We start from the raw sequence: 22,341 nt of genomic DNA, 5'->3' as shown, positions 1-22,341 counted from the left end.
TGCACTCATTTTCTTTCATAATTTACATTTGCTCTTTTTATGACTTTTTCAGTAACACTTTGTTCGTCTTAAAAAGTTTACCAATCCTCCAGCCTGCATTGAGCTTTACAATACGGTACGCCTTACTTTTTGTGGCTCAGTAGCTCAATGTTTAGAATTGCTGCCTCACAGCGCCTGGGACCTGGATTTAATTCCAACCTCATGCAGCTGTCTGTATGCAGTTTGCACATTCTCCTCATGTCTGTGTGGGTTTCCTCTGGGTGCTCCAGTTTAGTCCCACTGTCCAAAGATGTGCAGGTTAGGTCGATTGCCCATGTGAAATTGCCCATAGTTTCCAGGATGTGCAGGCTAGGTGGATTAGCCATGGGAAATAGAGGATTACAGGGATTGGGTGGGATCCTCTTTGGAGGGTTGGTGTGGACTCAGAGGACCAAATGACCTGGCTTCAATACTATAGAGATTTTATGATTATGTTGTCTCTAACGCTTTGTTTAGTCATGGATTCCCCCCACCCCCCTTACAATCTTCCTTCTTCTCTGGAATATATTTTAGTTGAGTGGAATTAAATATCTCCTTTAAGGTTTATCATTGTTCAACAGTAGTGTGACCTTCTTGCTTTCTGTCCAGTCCACAAAGGTCAAATCTGTCCTCATGCCGCAATTACCTTTGTTTAACATCAAAACATTAGTGTGGGACTTCGGCTTCTTATCCTCAAACTAAATTTGAAATTCAAGCATACTGTAATCATTCTTCCCTAGAGGATCCTTTATGATGTGATCATTGATTAATCCCATCTCATTACACAATATTAAATCTGGAATAGCTTGCTTCCTGGTCGGTTCCCCAATATGTTTCTCTAAGAAACAATTTAATTCTGTCAGATAGCTCTCTAATTGAAAAGAACCTGCATAACTGATGCACATCATTGCATTTCTCTTTTTTTTTGTAGAAATGCTCAAAATAATGAACTGTTATTGATCTGTATTATTCAGAATGATGCACAATAAATTAAGACTTAAAATATTTTGTAATTATGTATTTTAACTTACTGATAAAATGCATCTTCTCTGCCTTGCAGACGTTCGCCATAGCTGACTGACAAAGTCATCTATCAAATAATCAAAATAGTGTTTTGAAAATTATTATTCAATCACTTTTTCACTGAATTATTAAGTTGATATTTGAGTAGACTATCTTTGCTAGTTGTTTTGTTAAGTAGACGTTTATTCTTATAGGAGGAATGGAAACAAGATTCATAATCATTTAGAGGTCAGAAATGTTCTCACTAGAATCAATGAATCTCATATTAGTAAAGACACATCACGTACCCTTCTGTCTTGTAAGGTGAAATCCAATCGACACCATCGTCTCAATGACAATTTGAAATTTGACTTTCCTGCAACATATTTTCCTGAGGACAGCATAATCTGAAAGTGAATATGACCTAAGGAAAATCACAACATCAGAGAATTAGCAACATATTGCAGCTTAAATACCATGTGGGTGAACAAGTGCCCTGTAGACGGTCTCATAAGCGCTGACTTAGCAAATTAGCCATCTAGTCAGATGATAAAAATCTGCAAAATTAAATGTGTTTATTAATTTTTTATCTGCACCCATGGATATTTCTCTTACCTCTTGAATGCGAGGGGTTTCGTGGCTCTAAAATCATGGGATGGGTATTTCTAACTGCTTTCTCGTCACTCACTCAATGCAAATTCCCTCAGGCACTTTCAATGCACACTTAAGTCTGTCTGAAATTATTCAAGTGTTGTTTGTCAGCCATTGCTGTGTCCAAAATAGCCACTGTGTTTGGCCATGTTGCAACAACGTTTGTATTCCAAAAGTATTTTAGCAGTTGTAAATATTTTGGGACATCTGAGATGAAAAGTTCTATATACCTGAAGCATATTGCTCTTGTTCTCTCTTTTTAGTTACAGTCAGGCTGTCAACCTTTTCAGTCGTGAATGGTCTGCTGTCAACACTTAAACCTCAGAAGCCTTCCTGCCAACGTTAATTGGTCAGGACTCTCAGAGGGAGCAACTTAATCACTTTCAGGGTCTTGCCACCATGACCTCCAGATTCTGAAAATGATTCCTCCGTTGGGGATTGAACAGAGACAAAGCAAATATTCCCCCTAGCTCCCCACCTCTCCTCCTCCCTGGCCCACCTGAAGTTAGTATTCAAGAAGGAAGCCAGACAACGTTATTTCCTCAATCAATATCAACAACAATGCAGTAGATGAACAATGCTGTAGATTACTGTTTATGGAATTCTGCTGTGTGAAAATGAGAAATCACATTTGCTGACTTAATAACAGAAATTACATTTGTGGGAAGTAATTTATAAAATACATTTTCAAATATTTCTCAATAACAGAATTTGCCACTGCAAACTCGTCCTTATTATATAACCCTGGTCCTCATAAACTTCCTCTTTAAATGTCAACTTCTCTTGTTAAAGTTTTCACGCCAGTGTTGACTTACTGCCTTATCCTGCCTTATTTTCCACAATACGACAAACATTACAACAACCACTGCTACAAATTCAAAGACAGCTGACGACAATGCACATTGTTCAAGATCAAACTCTCTGCCAATTGCCGGATCTGACTTAATGAGTTAAAGTCTCATCACCTATTTGCTTTTCAACTAAAATTAGATGCAAATGAGCCAAATATTCCTTTTTTATTGCTGTTTTGAAATTCTACACAGGCACAAAGTGCACGTACAGTATCCACTTCAATTCTCATCTCAATTCAAGATTTTAAACCAGTTAAACTTGAACTACTCATTCAAATTACACACCATGGAGATTTTGACAAATACTACAGCATTTCTTCCTAAATTTTTATCTTTGCTTTGAACATACCATGAAAAGAGCCCCTGGACTGTTCCGATACTAGGGCCATCTACCTTCTGTCTTCAATTTTTCCAAAATTATTCTGCATCCAACCCAGGTTCCATATTCCAAATTTTCTTTTCTAATAGATTTAATAAATGCAAATCATTTTTGAAAAACTGCAGTGAGTCCTTCAACGAAATTAGGAAGCAAGAGAGTCATCGTTTCGAGCATAACCCCTCATCAGGATTGGTGGGGCGTTTGGCCCAAGCGGGCAGAGAGATAAATGGGAGGGGATTGGGGCTAGGGGGAAGGTAGCTGGGAATGTGATGGGTAGATGAAGGTGATAGGTCGGAGAGGAGGGCGGAGCGGATGGGTAGGAAGGAAGATGGGCAGGTAAGACGGTTAAAGGGAGCGGTCCCAAGTTGGAAGGTTGGACCTGCGCTAAGGTGGGGGAGGGGTAAATGGGGAATCTGGTGAAATCCACATTGATCCCTTGTGGCTGGAAGTATTTAAGGCAGAAGAGGAGGTGTTCTTCTTCCAGGCATCAGGTGGCTAGAATTTGGCGGCAGAGAATGTCCAGGACTTGCATGTTCTTGGCGGAGTGGGAGGGGGAGTTAAAGTGTTTGGCCTCACTGAGGATGAACGATCAGTCCTCAGTAAAGGCCTCACCTTCACCCCTACGATCCCGGATCAACGACTTCAACATGCATTACGACATTGAACTTTTCTTCTGCTGCCTCCACCTCTGTGCTTACTTCTTCCATCAGGACTCTTGCACACCTATCAAGGACCCCTTCTCCTGCTTTCAACATGTCCCAGCCACCTGGACACCGCATGCTGGTCTGTTGCCTGCCCTTGATCTCTTCATCTCTAACTGCTGCCATGACACTGACCACCTCAACCTGTCCACCCCTCTCACTGACTGTAACCTCTCTCCCTCGCAACACGCAGCCCTCCACTCCACACCAACCCAACCTCACCATCAAACCTGCAGACAAGGGGGCACAGCGGTAGTTTGGCTCACTAACCTCTAAACCATTGAAGCTAGGCGCCAACTCATGGACACCTCCTCTTACTGCCCCCTCGACCATGACCTCACCTACCATCACCAAACCATCATCTCCCAGACCGTACACAACCTCATCACCTCAGGGGATCTCCCATCCTCAACCTGCAACCTCATTGTCCAGGAACCCTGCACTGCCTGATTCTACCTCCTACCCAAAATCAACAAACCTGATTGCCCCCGTCGACACATTATCTCAGCCTGCTCCTACCCCACTGAACTTATCTCTGCATATCTTGACACCGTCTTGTCCCCCTTGGTCCAGGTTCTCCCCACATACATTCAAAACACCACCCACACCCTCCACCTCCTCCATGACTTTCATTCCCCCTGCCCCGAAAGCCTCATCTTCACCATGGACATATAGTCCCTGTACACATCCATCCACCATGATGAAGCCCTCCGTTTCTTCCTCTCCCGCCAACCCAACCTGTACCCTTCCACTGACACACTCATTCAATTGGCTGAACTGGTCCTCACCCTCAACAATTTCTCCTTCCAATCCACCCATGGGCCCCAGCTATGCCTGCCTCTTCATCTAGTACGTGGAACGATCCATCTTCTGCAGCTACACCGGCACCATTTACCACCTCCTACTCCACTACATCAATGACTGAATCGGCACCACCTCATGTTTCCACTAGGAGGTTGAACAGTTCATCAACTTCACAAACACCTTACACCCCGACCTCAAGTTCACCTGGACCATCTCCAGGATACCTCCCTCCCCTTCCTGGACCATTCCATCACCATTTCTGGCAACTGACTCAACACAGACTTTTACTTCAAATCCACTGACTCCCACAGCTAGCTGAACTATACCTCCTCCCACCCTGCCTCCTGTAAAAACAATATCCCTTATTCCCAATTCCTCCAACTCTGCCACATCTGCTCCCAAGAGGACCAATTCCACCATAAAACATCCCAGATGGCCTCCTTCTTCAAAGACCACAATCTCTCCTCACACATGGTCGACAAGGCTCTCCAGCACATCACTTCCTGCACCTGTGCCCTTGAATCCCACGTCCTCCAATCACAACAAGGACATAGGTCTCCTGGTCCTCACCTTCCACCCCACTAATCTCCAGATACATCGCATCATCCTCCGCCATTTATGCCATCTACAAACAGACCCCAACCACAAGGGATATATTTTCCTTCCCATCCCTATCTGCATTCTGGAGAAACCATTCCCTCTGTGACTCTTTTGTTAGGTCCATGTCCCCCACCAACACACCCTCCACACCTGCCACCTTCCCCTGCTACTGCAAGAAGTGCAAAACCTGCAACAACACCTCCGCCCTTACCTCCCTCCAAGGCCCCAAAGGATCCTTCCACATCTGACAGAGATTTACCTGTACTTCCACACACGTCATCTACTGTGTCTGTTGCACTTGATGTGGTCTCCTCTACATTGGGGAGACAAGGCACCAACTTGTGGAATGTTTCAGAGAACATTTCTGGGACACACATATTAAACAACCCACCACCCTGTGCCTGCATACTTTAACTCCCCCTCCCACTCCGCCAAGGACACGTAAGTCCTGGGCCTCCTCCATCGCCAAACTCTAGCCACTTAATGCCCTGAAGAAGAATGCCTCATTTTCCACCTTGGGGCCCACCTTGGATCAATGTGGATTTCCCTATTTCCCCTCCACCCACCCTATCTTGGCACCGCCCTCTTGAACTGTCCTCCCTGTTCATCTTCCTTCCCACCTATCTGCTCCTCCTCTCTGACTTATCACCTTCATCCACACCTTCATCTACCTATCGTACTCCCAGCCAGCTTGCGCCCAGCCCCACCCCCCCTCCTATTTATCTCTCAGCCCCCTTGGGTCCCCCAACATTCCTGATGAAGAGCTTATGCTCAAAATGTCGACTCTTGCTCCTCGTATGCTGCCTGATCTGCTGAGCTTTATCAGCACCACACGCTTTGACTCTGGTCTCCAACATTCGTAGTCCTCACTTTCTCCGAGTGTGATTGATGTTGTGTATAGAGACTTTCAAAAGGCATGTGGTAAAATGCTACAAAGTAGACTTGTTACCAAAACAGAGAACCATGGGACTTCAGTGTTAGTACAAAATTGACCAAGGGACAGAAAGCATGGTATTAATTCACAGGTGTTTTTCAAACTGAAGGAAGATGCTGATGCTGCTCCCCAGAGTCAACATTAGGCCCATATTCCCTTTGATATATATTTGTTGAGTGCACTTTACAGGACATTATTTCCTGGATTGCGGTTGACACAATATTTGGGAGTGCAGTAAATAGTGAGAAGAACAGTAATTGACTTGAAGAGGATTTCAATGGTGAAAAATACAGACATATGCTATGACCCTATGAAATTTATCATATAAAAATGTGAATTGATTCCTTTTGGCAATATAAAATACATTACACTATTCCAAAAATTTCAGGACAAGCGGGACCATGGTATATGCATACACAACTCTTTGAAGGAAACAGGTAAGTTGACTAAAGGAATACGGGATTTTTGGTTTTATCAATGGAGGTACAGAGAGCAAAAACCAGGAGGTTGTGCTTACAATGTGTTTCGTCTCCAGTTAGAGGTTCATTATAAAGGTATCAATGATGAAGAACTTCAGTTATGTGACAAGACAAGAAATACAGCAATGATTCTAGTACAGAAAGTTATTCAGAGAACTTCTCGAGCTGTTCAAATTAATGACACATTTGATTGAAAAATCTGGAGAATAAAAATTCCAGTGGAAGGTGAGATGGTAAAAAGAGAACTCAGTAATTGGCAAGTAAACCACATGTCAGAAATGATTACACTTTAAACACTGAAAGGTTCATATTTAATTCAACTTTTACTGCTGCCTGAAAGACTTTAAGCTGTTAGTCCTTAACGGTCCAGTGCAGCCAAAAATGTGACTCTCTGCAATACTTATACAATTGATTCCAGGTGAATTTACTCTTCGCCTTTAAGCCAATATGATCTATTACGGGGACAACAGTCAGTTCCATCGAAAAAAATAGCGCACTGATGACAAGCCAAATTGCTCCTTCTGTATTCTACCATTTTGTGATTGGTCACCCAGTTCTTTAAACCTCGATATGAAAAATCAAGGTTGGTATTTCAGTGTAGTATGAGAGAGTGCTGCATTGTGAGTTGTGACATCTTTATGATGAGACATTAAACCAAGGCTCCATCCACCATCTTAGATGGACACAAATGATTGAATGTTCGTGTTCGCAGGGGAATTATCACTAATGTCTTGGCCAGTTTTTATTTACCTCTCAAACTACATCTCTTAAGAACAAATTACCTGGGCATTTTCACATTGTCATTTGTTGGAGCTTGCTGTACACAAATTAGCTGCCACAAATCCTGCATTATAACAGTGACTATGCTTCAGAATGACTTGACTGACTGCTGTTGTAACCCAGTTGTATCCCAGGGTTAAATTGATTCCTTTCACTCACTGAAGCAAATATATGAAGGTTATTTACAAAATGTTTAAACTGCACAAAAATATACAATTTGTCTTCTTGAAAATCACACACATAATCTTCATGTCTTGGGGAGAAATATAAAACTCTGCACCATGTTGTTCTAAAAGCACTTTCGCCAAGGAACAGGTAAACTCAGGGAATATAAGTATCAACAGATGATGCAAATATTAATTGGCACCCAATGTCATTTTGCATACAAGCCATTAACACTGGAGTAGCTTCCTGGATCAGTTATGACTAGCTGAGAAAAACTGTCTCACTTAGGCAATGATATAAATATGGAATTCTCCTTTAGGAACACTCCACTTATTCACATATTTTGATGGGTAATATAATAGAGAAAGAGAATAGTTCTGAGGCAAATTATCTTAGATTTTGGGCTGAAACTTCTCAATCATTGAATGATATAAGCAATGTGTGAGATGGTTAGTGAGGAGGATCCCGACTAAGTGTAAAAAATATGTTGAACGGCAATATGGGATTCTTGCTAGTGTACAGCAAGAGGCTTTATCATCTCATTATTTTCATTAAAAACTCAGCAGATCTAGTTCTGAAACTGATTTCTGAGCAAGGGTCATTGAACTCGAAATATTAACTCTGTTTTCTCTGCACAGATGTTGCCAGACATGTTGAGTTTTTCCAGCAATTTCTGACTTTGTTTCAACCATTTACATTTCTCGTTGACACCCCACCCAGCACTGATCTGTCTCTAGTTTTGTCATTGGCAATCTCTTTGCTTGCCTATCTCTTTTCTTTTCTCTCTCTCTGGGCAATGCCTCCATGTACTCTAATCACTGACCCCACCCCCCACACTGTCACTTCACTTTCCGTTCTGATGAAGAATCACTGGTCACAAAACATTAGCTCTGTTTTTCCTTCTAAAGACTCTGTGAAACTTGCTGAGATTAAAGACAGATTTAAGATAGGTTTCTGATAAGTGAGAGGATCGAGGGTTGTGGGGAGAAAGCAGGAGAATGAGGTCAAGAAACATTTCAGCCACGATCGAATATCAGAGCAGGGTCGAGGGCTGAATGGCCTAATTCTGCTTCTTTATCTTTTGAACTTATATATTGAGATTCTTTGCAGCACTGCATTATGTCTTCCCTGGCCCGACTGATGTTATTTTGTAGTGACTCACCCTCTCCAACTTGAGTCCACTCTTAGCTCCCCAGGAAGCCCCAAACCAGCAGTCTTCAGATCACCGGCCGGAGCTACCATTCACCAGCATCTCCCAAGAAGCTGCCTCCTCCTGTAGGACCTGCTGGAACACAATGGAGCTAGCCCACAGTGAACCAGTCATTGACTGGCTCAGTAGCCTCCTCTCCTTCCTCTCCCCACCAACCTCCCTTTCTCTCTCCTGCAACCCTCCTTCTCCCTCCCACATCCCTCCTCTGTTTCTCTCCTGATCTCTCCTCCAACCGCATCTTCTTTCCTTCCCTATCTCTCCTTTCCTACTTTCACCCTCCCTCCTTCTGCTCTTCCCCCTGTCCATTTCTTCCTAGCCACTCCTGGCTCATGGGGCACTGCCGAGCTCAGCAGACCCTCCCTCAACACCTCCTTCCCCAAGTAGCACCCAGAACACAGGCTGCCCCATGGCAAACTGCAGCCTATGGCCAGGAAAACGCCACAGGAGAGTGGCTGATCTCCATCGAGACCAGATTAGCCATCCTCACAGCCTATGCAAAATTCAGTAGCTGCACTGCCAGCCCTCAGCCTTGAACTACCTACAGGAACCCAAGGGTGCTGGCCAGTACCAGAGAGATGGTGGAGTGGTGGGGTGGGGGCTGTGGTGAGGTGCAACCAGGAAAAGGAAGGAACAGCAGACAGCCCTGAGCCCCAGAGTGCAAAGACCCACCCTGTGCAGTTAGCAGTTCCCCTTGGCTCTACTCTCCCCATAAGTAGAGTGTTATACGTTTCTTGTACATCTATGATATTATTTTAATAGTTATTTACCATGTTGGAATTAGGAAATTAAAATACTGAGTTTCAATTTAAAGAATAGATGCTTGAATTTTTTTTCTAATGAATACCTCCAGAACCTAATTTTAACATCGACTCCAAAGAGAATTCATGCTTCACCTGAAATCTTTTCATTCAATGTTGTTAGTCTCAGAAATACAACACTGACTTTAAGTAAGCACATCACATATGTATTTGCTTTCTAATTAAGCAGATTATAAATTAATATTTTGATTAACATACCTTCACAACATTAAAGACCTTTGAGATTTCTGGTGGTTTTGAAAGGCTCTATGTGAAAGCAAGCTTTTCAGTTTTTAATTCCCTCTAAAATCCATCACCCACACCTATGATACCTCTTAACAGATCTGTACCTCCTCCTCTCCATCAATGTGAATTATCTCTTCTCAGTTCAAAGCTCAAAACAGCATTAACCTATCAGTTTTCACGTTCTGTCATGATCAAAACCTGCTGAACCTTTTTTTTTAAATCTAATTCCAACCAGCCTATATTCCTGAGCTACTATTTCATCTTTGATCTCACCTCCATCTTTTAAGAGCGAGATTTTGTGGAGTCAGCTCAAGTAAGAAGGTCTTTAAGAATGGCAGGTGGGAACCTGTTTTTAAGATTCTTGGAAGGGTACTGATGGGGACACCGGGAGAGGAAGAAATGGAGGGCTTGGAGGCTCTGGTCATGGTGGATGGCGGTGTAGAGGGACTGGATGTCATGACCATCCGTCATGACCAGGGCCTCCAAGCCCTCCATCTCTTCCCCTCCTGAAGTCCCCACCAGTACCCTTGCACTGACACTCATTTGTTTGGCTGTACTGGTCCTCACCCTCAACAATTTCTCCTTCGAATCCTCCCACTTCCTCCAAACAGGTAGCCATGGGCATCCGCAAGGGCCCTAGCTATGCCTTCTCTTTGTTGGCTACGTAGAACAGTCCATCCTCAGCAGTTACGCCAACACCTTGCCCCACCTCTTCCTCCACTATGACTGCATCGGCACAACCCTGTGTTCCAACGAGGAGGTCGAACAGTTCATCTGGACCATCTCTGACACCTCCCCTTCCTAGATCTCTCCATCTCCATCCACGAGGACCGACTCAACACTGACATTTGTTTACAAACCCACCAACTCCCACAGCTACCATGATTACCCCTCCTCCCACCCTATCTCTTGCAAAAATGCTATTTTGTGTTCCCAATTCCTCGGTCCCATCTGCTCCCAGGAGAACCAATTCGACCACAGAACACACCAAATGGCCTTCTTCTTTAAAGACCCAAACTTTTCCCTCCCATGTGGTTGAAGATGCTGTTCAACGCATCTCATCCATGTCCCGCACCTCCGACCTCGAACCCCACTGCTCCAACCGCAACAAGGACAGAACACCCCGGTCCACACCTTCCACACCACCAAACCCCACATAAACCGCATCATCCACCAACATTTCCGCCACCTACAAATGGATTCCACCACCGGGGATATATTTCCCTCCCCACCCCTATCCGCTTTCCGTAAAGACCATTCCCTCCGTGACTACCTGGTCAGGTCTACGTCCCCTAACAAGCCACGCTCCCCTCCTGGCACCTTCCCCTGTTAACACAGGAATTGCAAAACTTGCATCCACACCTCCTCCCTCACCTCCATCCAAAGCCCCAAAGGAGCCTTCCACATCCATCAAAGTTTCACCTGCAATTCCATACATGTCATTTATTGTATCAGTTGTTCCTGATGCGGTCTCCTCTACATTGGGGAGACTGGATGCCTTCTCACAGAGCGCTTCAGGGAACATCTCTTCAGGACACCCACACCAGTCAACCACTCCATCCCGTGGCCGAACATTTCAACTCCCCCTCCCACTCTGCCGGGGACATGCAGATCCTGGGCCTCTTCCATCACCACTCACTTACCAGCCGACACCTGGAAGAGGAACGCCTCATCTTCCGCCTCAGGACTCTTCAACCCCAGGGCATCAATGTGGACTTCACCAGTTTCCTCATTTCCCCTTCCCCATCTTACCCCAGTTCCAACCTTCCAGCTCAGCACCTCCCACATGTCCTGTCCCACCTGTCAATCTTCTTTCCCACCTATCTGCTCCACCCTCCTTTCTGACCTATCACCTTTACCTCCACCACCATTCACCTATTGCACTCTCAGCTACCTTCCCCCAGCCCCAAACCCCTCTCATTTATCTCTCCACTCCAGGGGCTCCCAGCCTCGTTCCTGATGAAGGGCTCCGGCCGGAAACGTCGATTTTCCTGCTCATCGGATGCTGCCTGACCTGCTGTGCTTTTCCAGCAACACACTCTCAACTATATCCTGTCTGGCCCAGAGGACTTATCTATCCTCACGTTTTTCAAAATTTCCAGCACACCCTCATTCTTAACATCAACCAGTTCGAGCACATCAGCCTGTTTCACACTTTCCTCACAAATGACAAGGTTCCTCTAACTAGTGAATACTCAAGCAAAGTATTCATTAAGGAACTCCCCTACTCCTCTGATTCCAGGCACAAGTTCCCTCCACTATCCCTAGTTGGCTCTACACTCTATTCCTGATGAAGGGCTTTTGTCCGAAACATCGATTTTCCCACTCCTCGGATGCTGCCTGACCTGCTGTGCTTTCCCAGCACCACTCTAATCTAAACTCTGGTTTCCAGCATCTGGAGTCCTCACTTTTGCCTCCCCTCACTCTGGCCATCCTCTTGTTCCTCACATAAGTGTAGAACACCTTCGAGTTTTCCTTACTTCTACCCACCAAGGCTTTTTTATGCTCCCTTCTAGCTCTCCTCAGTCCATTCTCCAGTTACATCCTTCAGTAAATGTTCCACACCCCTTGACATCCAAGGTTCCTTCAACCCACCATCCCTTCCTTGCCTCAGTGGGACAAACCTACCCAGCACTCGCACCAAGTGCTCCCTAAACAACCTCCATATTTCTATAGTGCATTTCTCTGAGAATACCTGCTCCCAATTTATGTTCCACGGTTCCTGCCTAATAGCATTGTAACTCCCCCTCCCCCAGTTAAAATCTTTGCCATTCCGTCTGCTCATATCTCTCTCCATGACTACACTAAATGTCAGGGAGTTGTGATCAGTATCACCAAAATGCACTCCCACTGAGAGATCTGACACTTGACTTGGTTAGTTGCCAAGCACCAAATCCAAAATGGCCTCCCCTCTAGTCATCCTATCTACAGGTTGAGTCAGGAATCCTTCCTGGACACACCTAACAAAATCTGCTCCATCCAAACTATTTGCACTAAGGATGTTCCAATCAATATTAAGGAAGTTGAAGTCACCCATGACAACAACCCTGTTACTTCTGCACCTTTCTAAAATCTGTCTCCCAATCTGCTCTTCAGTCTCTCTGTTGCTAATGTGGGGGGTCTATAAAAAAACTCCCAATAAAGTGAAAGCTCTTTTCCTGTTTCTGACTTCCACCCATACTGATAGTAGATAACCCCCCTCACAAACTCCCTTTCTGCACCTATAAAATTATCCCTGATTAGCAATGCCACTCCCCCACCTCTTTTACCTCTCTCCCTGTTCCTTTTGAAACATCTAGAGTCATAGAGATGTACAGCATGGAACAGACCCTTCGGTCCAACACGTCCATGCCGACCAGATATCCCAACCCAATCTAGTCCCACCTGCCGGCACCCGGCCCATATCCCTTCAAACCCTTCCTATTCATATACCCATCCAAATGCCTTTTAAATGTTGCAATTGTACCAGCCTCCACCACATCCTCTGGCAGCTCATTCCATACACGTATCACCCTCTGCGTGAAAAAGTTGCCCCTTAAGTCTCTTTTATATCTTTCCCCTCTCACCCTAAACCTATGCCCTCTAGTTCTGGACTCCCCGACCCCAGGGAAAAGACTTTGTCTATTTGTCCTATCCATGCCCCTCATAATTTTGTAAACCTGTATAAGGTCTCCCTTCAGCCTCCGATGCTCCAGGGAAAACAGCCCAGCCTGTTCAGCCTCTCCCTATAGCTCTAAACCCTGGAACATCCCACAACCATTCCTGCCCTGGGATATTCAATTCTCCATAATGGCCACAACATATTGCTCCAAGTACTGATCCTTGCTCTAAGTTCATCACCTTATTCCTGACACTTATTACGTTAAAATAGACAAACTTCAAATCACACTGACTGCAACTTTGCCCTATCAACTATCTATCCTTCCTCATGGACTCTCTGCACACTATATCTGCCTATTCACCAGCTACCCCATCCTCTGATCTGTCGGTCCAGTTCCCATTCCCCTGCCAAACTAGTTTAAACCCTCCCAAAGAGCTCTAGCAAACATCCTGCCCAGGATACTGGTACCCCTACAATTCAGGTGCGACCCATCCTCCATGTACAGGTCCCACATTCCCCAGAAGGTATCCCAATGATCCATATATCTGGAGCCCTCCCTCCTACACCAGCCCTGCAGCTACGTGTTCATCTGCACTTGCTGTGTTCCTAGCTCGTGGCACCGGTAGCAATCCTGCGATTACTACTCTGCTCATCCTGCCTTTCAGCTTCTAACCTAACTCTCTATATTCATTTTCCAGGTCCTCATCCCTTTCCCTACCTATATCATTGGCACCAATGTTTACCATGACTTCTAGCTGTTCACCCTCCCTCTTAAGAACCCTGTAGACTCAATCCAAGATATCCCTGACCCTGGTACCCGGGAGGCAACATACCATCCAGGAATCTCGTTCGCGACCACAGAATCTCCAACCATTGTCCCTTTAACCATTGAATCAGTGCCAGAGACATGGTTGTCCCTCCAACAGTATCCAAAGCAGTATAATTATTATTGGAGAACAGCCTCAAGGGTCCCTGCACAGTCTGCCTTTTCCCTCTCCTGACAGTCACCCAGCTACTTTTATCCTATAATTCAGGTGTGATTACCTCCCTATAATTCCTCTCTATCACCCCTCAGCCTTCCGAATGATCCGAAGTTCATTCCCTATGCGATCTGTGAGGAGCTGGAGTTGGGTGCACTTCTCGCAGGTGAACTCAGCGGAGTCACTAATGATGACCCTAACCTCCCACATCCTGCAAGAGGGGCGTGCAATTGCCCTAGCCTCCCTCCCTGTACTCTAAATTGCCAAAGAAATCGAAAAAAAAACTTATCTTCCACCCTCCACACAATTTGTTTGGTTAAAGGAGGAGAAAGGGTGGGAGGCCCTACATATGTAGTGTTTTGGGTTTAGCCACTGCCCAAATATATTAGTTCACTTACTCAGCAATTCCTGTGTCCACTTTCACTCCGTTCAGCCTTCACTCCACTGACTCACAAGGTAAGTATTTAATATTCTAACTTACTTTCCGGGCTGCTTCCTGGCTTGCGATCTCTTGACTCCTGTTGCTGAAATGGAAACTGCTGATTCATAAGTTAAGTCTTTAATATTCTAACTGAGGGAACGATGTCCATTTGCATTTGGAAAAGAAAAGACTTATTAGCGATAGTCAGTGTGGCTTTATGTGGGGGACATCTTGTCTCACAAACTTGACTGAATTTTTTGAAGAAGTCACAAAGATGATTGATGAGAGTTAGGCATTGAATGTTGTCTATATTGGCTTTATTAAGCTTTTGATAAGATCCTTCATAGTAGTCTGGTCCAGAAGACTAAGTCACATGGGATCTGTGGTGAGTTACTAAATTGAATACAAAATTAGATTGATCATAGAAGACAAATGGTTGTTATGGAAGGTGTCTTACTGACTGGAGGTTTATTACCAATGGTGTTCCGCAAGGATCAGTGCTAGGACTTCTGTTGTTTGAACAACTGACCAGACATCTGTTTTCAACCCATGCCTACCTCCCTGTTACCAAAATAGGAAGGGTGGGCTTCTCCAGGTCAAAGATGGGATTACAGAATCTGGACAATTTATAACTCACATCTCCTTGACAAACATTTAGCCCCAACCTAAAATGAAATAATGTCATGCAGTCCAAGTCACATCACTATGCCCTGTTTAGTTGCTCCAACCTAGGATTCAACAGTACAAAACCTGTGGTGGTTAAATTTACCATAAACTGTTAAATCACAGCATCTTCTCCACAAGTAACTATTCCTTCCTCCACATGCCATATCATCTTTCCTTTGTACTTTTTATCTGCAGCAACCTCCGCTTGTTCCACTCCTATCTGTTCCAAAACAGATACAATGGGGCTTCCAATAACTTCCCCTCCCATTATCTCACAATTACCTACTGATCAAAGGAAAAACTGAAAGTAGCAATTTAATTCCATTACAGCACTGTGATTGCTTTGGTTAAAGTGTATCTGGCCATTTAGAATGTCACTGAAGCATGGCTTACCATCTTGAGTAAGAAACAGCAATGGGGTGGCATAGATCTGTTTGTCATTGATGTGATGGAAGATCCCACACAGGGGCCATTTACAATCATGAAGCACAAAAAGCCAGATGGATACAGTGAACCTATCCAACAAAATTAGAGGAAAAAAAAACCTGATTATGTTAAACAATCGGAAAATTCTATAAATAATGTTTAGCAAAATATAGCCTAATCTGAGAAAAAAGATATCTTAAAGAAAAACATAACATGTACATACAGTATCTGCTTGCTTTACAACTAACACGCACTAAACAACCCCACCACTCTGTGGCCAACCACTTTAACTCCCCCTCGCACTCGCCCAAGGACGTGCAAGTCCTAGGCCTCCTCCACCATTAAATCAAAGCCACCCGCCAATTGGACAAAGAATGCCTTATCTTCTGCATTGGGACCATTCAACCACACGGCACGAACTTCCCTAGTTTCCAAATCTCCCCTCCACCCATCTCATCCCAATCCAACCCTCCAACACAGCACCACCCTTTTGACCTGTCCTACCTGTCCATCTTCCTTCCCACCTATCCTCACCACCCTCTCCCCCAATCTATCATAATTATCCTGCCCTTACATCCACATATTGCCATCCCACCTACCTACCCTCCAGCTCCACCCCTACCCTCCTATTTATCTCTCACCTCTCTTCCCCCTCCACATTCCCGATGAAGGGTTTATGCCCGAAACATCGACTTTCCTGCTCCTCGGACACTGCCAGACCTGCTGTGCTTTTCCAGCGCCACCCTTTCCAATGGCAACAACAACTAATACTTATATAACGACTTTAAAATAATAGAACATCCCAAAGCGCTTCACAGGAACATTATAAGAGAAAATTTGACATTCAGTTGCATAAGAAAATATGAGAGGTTTTGGCCATATCTTTGGTTATGGTGCATCTTGTTATATTTGCTGTTTTTGAAGCCTTATTATAAGTTTTAATTCAAAACATATTACTGGATACACCTTCTGCTCTGTTTAAGTTAGTAAAATAAATCATTAGTTATTGAACTATTTTAAACTACAAAGACAATTTGTGCTATTCTCTGATGCAAGCAAATAGGATATTAGAAGTATAAATCATAAGAATGAATGTCAAGCATATAATTTTGGATTTTCTGAGTTGTAGGACATACCTTGGATTATTAAGAAGGTCTTTACTTGTCATTTCCATTTCAAAGTTATTAAATGTTTTTAGTTTCCTTACTATGCCAAAATTTGAACCAGATGATGCAAAAGGAAAACGAAGTAGTTCAACAACATCTAGAAGAAATAAAATTAATTTGGAGATATGAATGCGTCCAAAACAACGTAAATATTTGACAGTTAGGAGCACCAGTAAATCAATTTGCAAAGAGAAATATAACAGTGAAGATAAATGTTGGCCAATTTCAGTCAGAAACAGCTAAAAGATATAAAAGAAAACCAATTAAAGACATACATGAGTTCTTCCGGCACAAAGGAGGATACAAATGACGTCCCAAAAATGTCAGGGAACACAAGGTTTAGTGAGAGGAAGAAATTGAATTGAATTGAATTTATTGTCACGTGTCCCGAGGCACAGTGAAAAGTTTTGTCTTTTCACAGGCAGATCGTATGGTTAAATAGCATAGAAAAGTAAATAAAAGATAAACAGCGGCAAAAACAAAAACACAGGTACAGGCGAACACTAATAGTTTGTGAGTCCATTCAGTATTCTAACAATAGTAGGGTAGAAACTGTTTTGAAATCGGCTGGTGCGTGTTATCAGGCTTCTGTACCTTCTCCCCGATGGTTGAGGTTGGAGAAAAGCATTGCCAGGGTGGAATAGATCTTTAAGAATGCTGGCACCTGTCTCCTTGACAGCAGGAAGGAATGAAGATACTTCCTGGTGAAGGGCTTTTGTTCGAAACATCGGTTTTCCTGCGCCTCGCATGCTGTCTGACCTGCTGTGCTTTTCCAGCACCACTCTCACCTTGACTCTGTTCCCGTGCTGTACAGCTCTATCACTCGATGATCCCCTAGCTGGAACTTCAGCATGAAAAGGAAGTAGTTCAACGGAAGACCCTTTTCCAAAGAAGCTATGATCAGAAGATTTGGACAGAAATATAGAGCTCAATCCAAAGATCATTGCTGCTCCTTGGAAGATATGAATCAAACTTGTCATTTGTTTAGCCTGTCAAGTCACCTTAATTAAGAAATTGGTGCAAAGGAGCGAGTAGCATATTTTGAAAAATGATATAGTATGAACCCAGTTGATTATGCGTCCAAAGATGTGCAAGTTAGGTGGACTGGCTGTGCTAAATTGTCCATAGTTTTCAGAGATGTGTAGGTTTCATGCATTAGCCATGGGAAATGTAGAGCTATAGGCGAAGGGTAAGGGGATGGGTCTGGGTGGGAGACTCTTCGGAGGGTCAGTGTGGACTTGTTGGGCCAAATGGCCTATTTCCTCACTTAGGCATTCTATTCTATCTCATTCTATTCTACCAATGGATACAGCAGACCTCAGCCTGACAGATCTTTCCTTTCAGTATTTAACATGGTGGGAATTTCATTGAAATACAAAAATGTAATGCTATGCAGCAGATTTGGTTTTAACAATAAAACAGAAGCTCATTCTGCAAAAGATAAAGAGAGCTTAAGGGTTACTGTGTATTATATCTGCCATAAATGCTGTTGGTTGCGAATCTTATCAGATCGAATGGATCAGTTGGAGACACAGTTAGAAGCAATGAGGAATTTGGAACACCAACAGGATATGATGGATGGCAGCTAATGGAAGGGGGGAAAGTCTCAGATACAGTCACATAGATGGGTTACCTTCAGGAAAGATAAGACAGTTAGGCACCTAGTGCAGGAGTCTTTTGTGGCTATACCCATTTCAAACAGGTATGCTGTTTGGAAAATGTAGGGAGTGATGGATTCTCAGGGGAACGTAACACGAACAGCCAAGTTTCTGATATTGAGATTGGCTCTAATGCAATGAGGGGTACGTCGGGTTCCAAGAGATCAATTGTGTTAGGGGATTCTCTAGTCCGAGGTACAGACGTTTCTGTGGCCAGCAGCGAAAAATCAGAATGGTGTGTTGCTTCCGTGGTGCCAGGATCAAGGATGTCTCAGAGAGGATGCAGAATGTTCTCACGGTGAAGAGGGGCCAGCAAGAGGTCATTGTCCATATTGGAACCAACGACATTGGAAGGGAAAAGGTTGAGATTCTGAAGGGAGACTACAGTGAGTTAGTCAGGAATTTAAAAAGGAGGTCCTTGAGAATATGAGCTATGAGCTGGTGAGGGCAAGAATAGGAGGATAGAGCAGATAAATGCATGGCTGAGGAGCTGATGTGTGGGAGAAGGATTCACATTTTCTGATCATTGGAATCTCCTTTGGGGTAGAAGTGACCTGTAGAAGAAGAACGGATTGCACCTAAATTGGAAGGGGACTAATATACTGGCAGGGAGATTTGCTAGAGCTGCTCGGGAGGATTTAAACTAGTAAGGCGGGGGGGTTGGGACCCATGAAGATAGTAAGGAAAGTAGTCAATCTGAGACTAGTACAGTTGAGAACAGAAGCAAGACAAACAGTGAGGGCAGGCAGGGACAAGGTAGGACTAATAAATTAAACTGTATTTATTTCAATGCAAGGGAAGGCAGATGAACTCAGGGCATGGTTAGGAAGATGGGACTGGGATATCATAGCAATTACAGAAACATGGCTGAGGGATGGACAGGACTAGCAGCTTAATATTCCAGGATACAAATGCTACAGGAAAGATAGAAAGGGAGGCAAGAGAGGAGGGAGGTGGCATTTTTGATAAGGGATAGCATTACAGCTGTGCTGAGTGAGGATATTCCTGGAAATACATCCAGCGAAGTTATTTGGGTGGAACCGAAAAATAAGAAAGGGATGGTCACCTTATTGGGATTGTATTATAGACCGCCCCAATAGTCAGAGGGAAATTGAGAAACAAACTTGGAAGGAGATCTCAGCTATCCATAAGAATAATAGGGTGATTATGGTAGGGGATTTTAACTTTCTGAACATAGACTGGGACTGCCATAGTGTTAAGGGTTGAGATGGAGAGGAATTTGTTAAGGGTGTACAATAAAATTTTCTGATTGAGTATGTGGATGTACCTACTAGAGAAGGTGCAAAACTTGGCCTACTCTTGGGAAATAAGGCAGGACAGGTGACTGAGTTGTCAGTGGGAGAGCACTTTGGGGCTAGCGACCATAACTCTATTAGATTTAAAATAATGATGGATAAGGATAGACCAGATCTAAAAGTTGAAGTTCTGACTTGGAGAAAGGCCAATTTTGACAGTATTAGGCAAGAACTTTCGAAAGCTGATTGGAAGCAGAAATTTGCAGGTAAAGAGACAGCTGGAAAATGGGAAGCCTTCAGAAGTGAGATAACGAGAATCCAAAGACAGTGTATTCCTGTCAGGGTAAAAGGAAAGGCTGGTAGGTGTAGGGAATGCTGGATGACTAAAGAAATTGAGGGTTTGGTTAAGAAAACGAAGGAAGCATATATAAGGCATAGACAGGAAAGATCGAGTGAATCCTTAGAAGAGTAGAAAGGCAGTAGGAGTATACTTACGAGGGAAATCAGGAGGGCAAAATGAGGACATGAGATAGCTTTGGCAAATAGAATTAGGGACAAAAGGGTAACTAGGGAGAGAACAGGGCCCCTCAAAGATCAGCAAGGCACTCTTTGTGTGGAACCACAGAAAATGGAGGAGACACTAAACAAGTATTTTGCAGCAGTATTTACTGTGGAAAAGGATATGGAAGATATACACTGTAGGGAAATAGATGATGACACCTTGCAAAATGTCCATATTACAGAGAAGGAAGTGCTGGATGTCTTGAAACGCATAAAGGTGGATAAATCCCCAGGACCTGATCAGGTGTACCCTAGAACTCTGTGGGAAGCAAGAGAAGTGATTGCTGGGCCTCTTGCTGAGACATTTGTATCATCGATAGTCACAGGTGAGGTGCCGGAAGACTGGAGGTTGGCTACCGTGGTGTCACTGTTTAAGAAGTGTGGTAAGGACAAGCCAGGGAACTATAGACCAGTGAGCCTGATGTCGGTGGTGGGCACATTTGTGGAGGGAATCCTGAGGGACAGGATGTACATGTATTTGGAAAGGCAAGAACTGATTAGAGATAGTCAGCATGACTTTGTGCGTGGGAAACACTCACACTGCAAACAAATTTCCATTACCACTCTCACATGCTAATTTAAAAGTCATGGATCCAGAAAGTCTGACAAATTAAGTATTAAACTTCTGATGCACATAATTCAAAATTGATTTGCCATTAGTTCAAAGTCCAACTTCTAAAATAAATGACAATCCCTATATCAAAATATAAGTAAGTGAATTCACAGCCTACAATTGATAGAAATTTGAATGGATTAAAAAAGTTTCTCGTTTAACTGGAGAAAGATTTTACTGAAAGCACAATGGAGACAGAAAGGCATGTTAACAGTGATGGAATATCATGTCATGCTACAACAGGCCTCGGTACTTCACACTGTGATCTATATTTGAACTCAAGTGATATGCTCACAAGCAAATCCAGGAACATAGGTTCCCTTATAAACATTAAGATGAAACAGAAAACAAGACAAAATCTGATAGAGCAATTGCTGAAGAGTGGAGAGGTATCTTACATTCACTTAATCTAGAAAATAATAACTGTCCACTGTTAAGGTTTGCAATCGAACAAGCATTACAGAACAGCAAAAATAAGAATCTGAATCTTTCTACAAGTTGCGGTTTTCTTGGGTTCTACAGATTAAATTTGAAAAATTGGAATATTTCAATTGAAGCAGGATGTCCAAATAATTTTTAAATGGTACAAGATGGTTAGTTTTACAAAATAAGATTTGTTTCATTAGATCTTTCCTGACTTTGTTATTATTGTTGAGTTGGAGTCGATGTTTATCTTTGTCACCTGGGCAATGTTCCGGCGGAATGAAAATCAAATGGATTCTGTAACAGATAGATGATCAACTCATTAGGTTACCCTCTATGAAGAGAAGACATAAATCCCACCTGATGCATACAATAAAAATAAAACATGTGTCAATGCTCCAGGTTGGCATGGTGGCTCAGTGGTTAGCACTGCTGCCTCACTGTATTAGGGACTCAGGTTCAATTCCAGCCTCGGGCGACTTCCCGTGTGGTGCTGCACGGTTTCCCGTGTCTGCGTGGGTTTGCTCTGGTTTCCTCCCACAATCCAAAGATGTGCAGGTCAGGTGAATTGGCCATGCTAAATTGCCCATCGTGTTAGGTGTATTAGTCAGAGGAAATGGGTCTGGGTGGGTTCCTCTTTGGAGGGTCAGTGTAGACTTGTTGGGCTGATTGGCCTGTTTCCACACCGTAGGTAATCTAAACTTTCATACATGATTTTTTTTATTATCTGGGTAATGCAAAGCTGAGAATTAATGCAGGAAGAACATAGAACAGTACCACACAGTACAGGCCCTTCAGCCCTTGATGTTGTGCCAACCTTTTATCCTGCTCTAACACCAGGCTAACTTACAAACCATGCATTGCGCTATCTTCCATGTGCCTATCCAAGAGTTGCTTAAATGTCCCAAATGTATCTGACTCTACTACCACCGCTGGCAGTGCATTCCACGCAT

General features: G+C 43.6%; 1 protein-coding gene across 1 annotated transcript in view; it reads right to left on the bottom strand.

The window, feature by feature from the left end:
* LOC132816516 (protein sel-1 homolog 3-like) overlaps positions 1–22,341 on the bottom strand; it is a 95,004-nt gene that overhangs the window by 70,898 nt on the left and 1,765 nt on the right. The window contains exons 2-5 of the mRNA XM_060826257.1: positions 16,848–16,974; positions 15,679–15,800; positions 1,329–1,444; positions 1,050–1,108 (exon numbers count right to left, since the gene is read on the bottom strand). Of these exons, the coding sequence (XP_060682240.1) occupies positions 1,050–1,108; positions 1,329–1,444; positions 15,679–15,800; positions 16,848–16,974 (424 nt within the window). The remainder of the gene's footprint in view (positions 1–1,049; positions 1,109–1,328; positions 1,445–15,678; positions 15,801–16,847; positions 16,975–22,341) is intronic.

Source organism: Hemiscyllium ocellatum, chromosome 1 (genome assembly GCF_020745735.1).
Source record: "Hemiscyllium ocellatum isolate sHemOce1 chromosome 1, sHemOce1.pat.X.cur, whole genome shotgun sequence".
Classification (NCBI taxonomy): domain Eukaryota; kingdom Metazoa; phylum Chordata; class Chondrichthyes; order Orectolobiformes; family Hemiscylliidae; genus Hemiscyllium; species Hemiscyllium ocellatum.
Note: the sequence above shows the minus strand (reverse complement) of the source record. Positions and strands in the feature narration are given on the sequence as shown.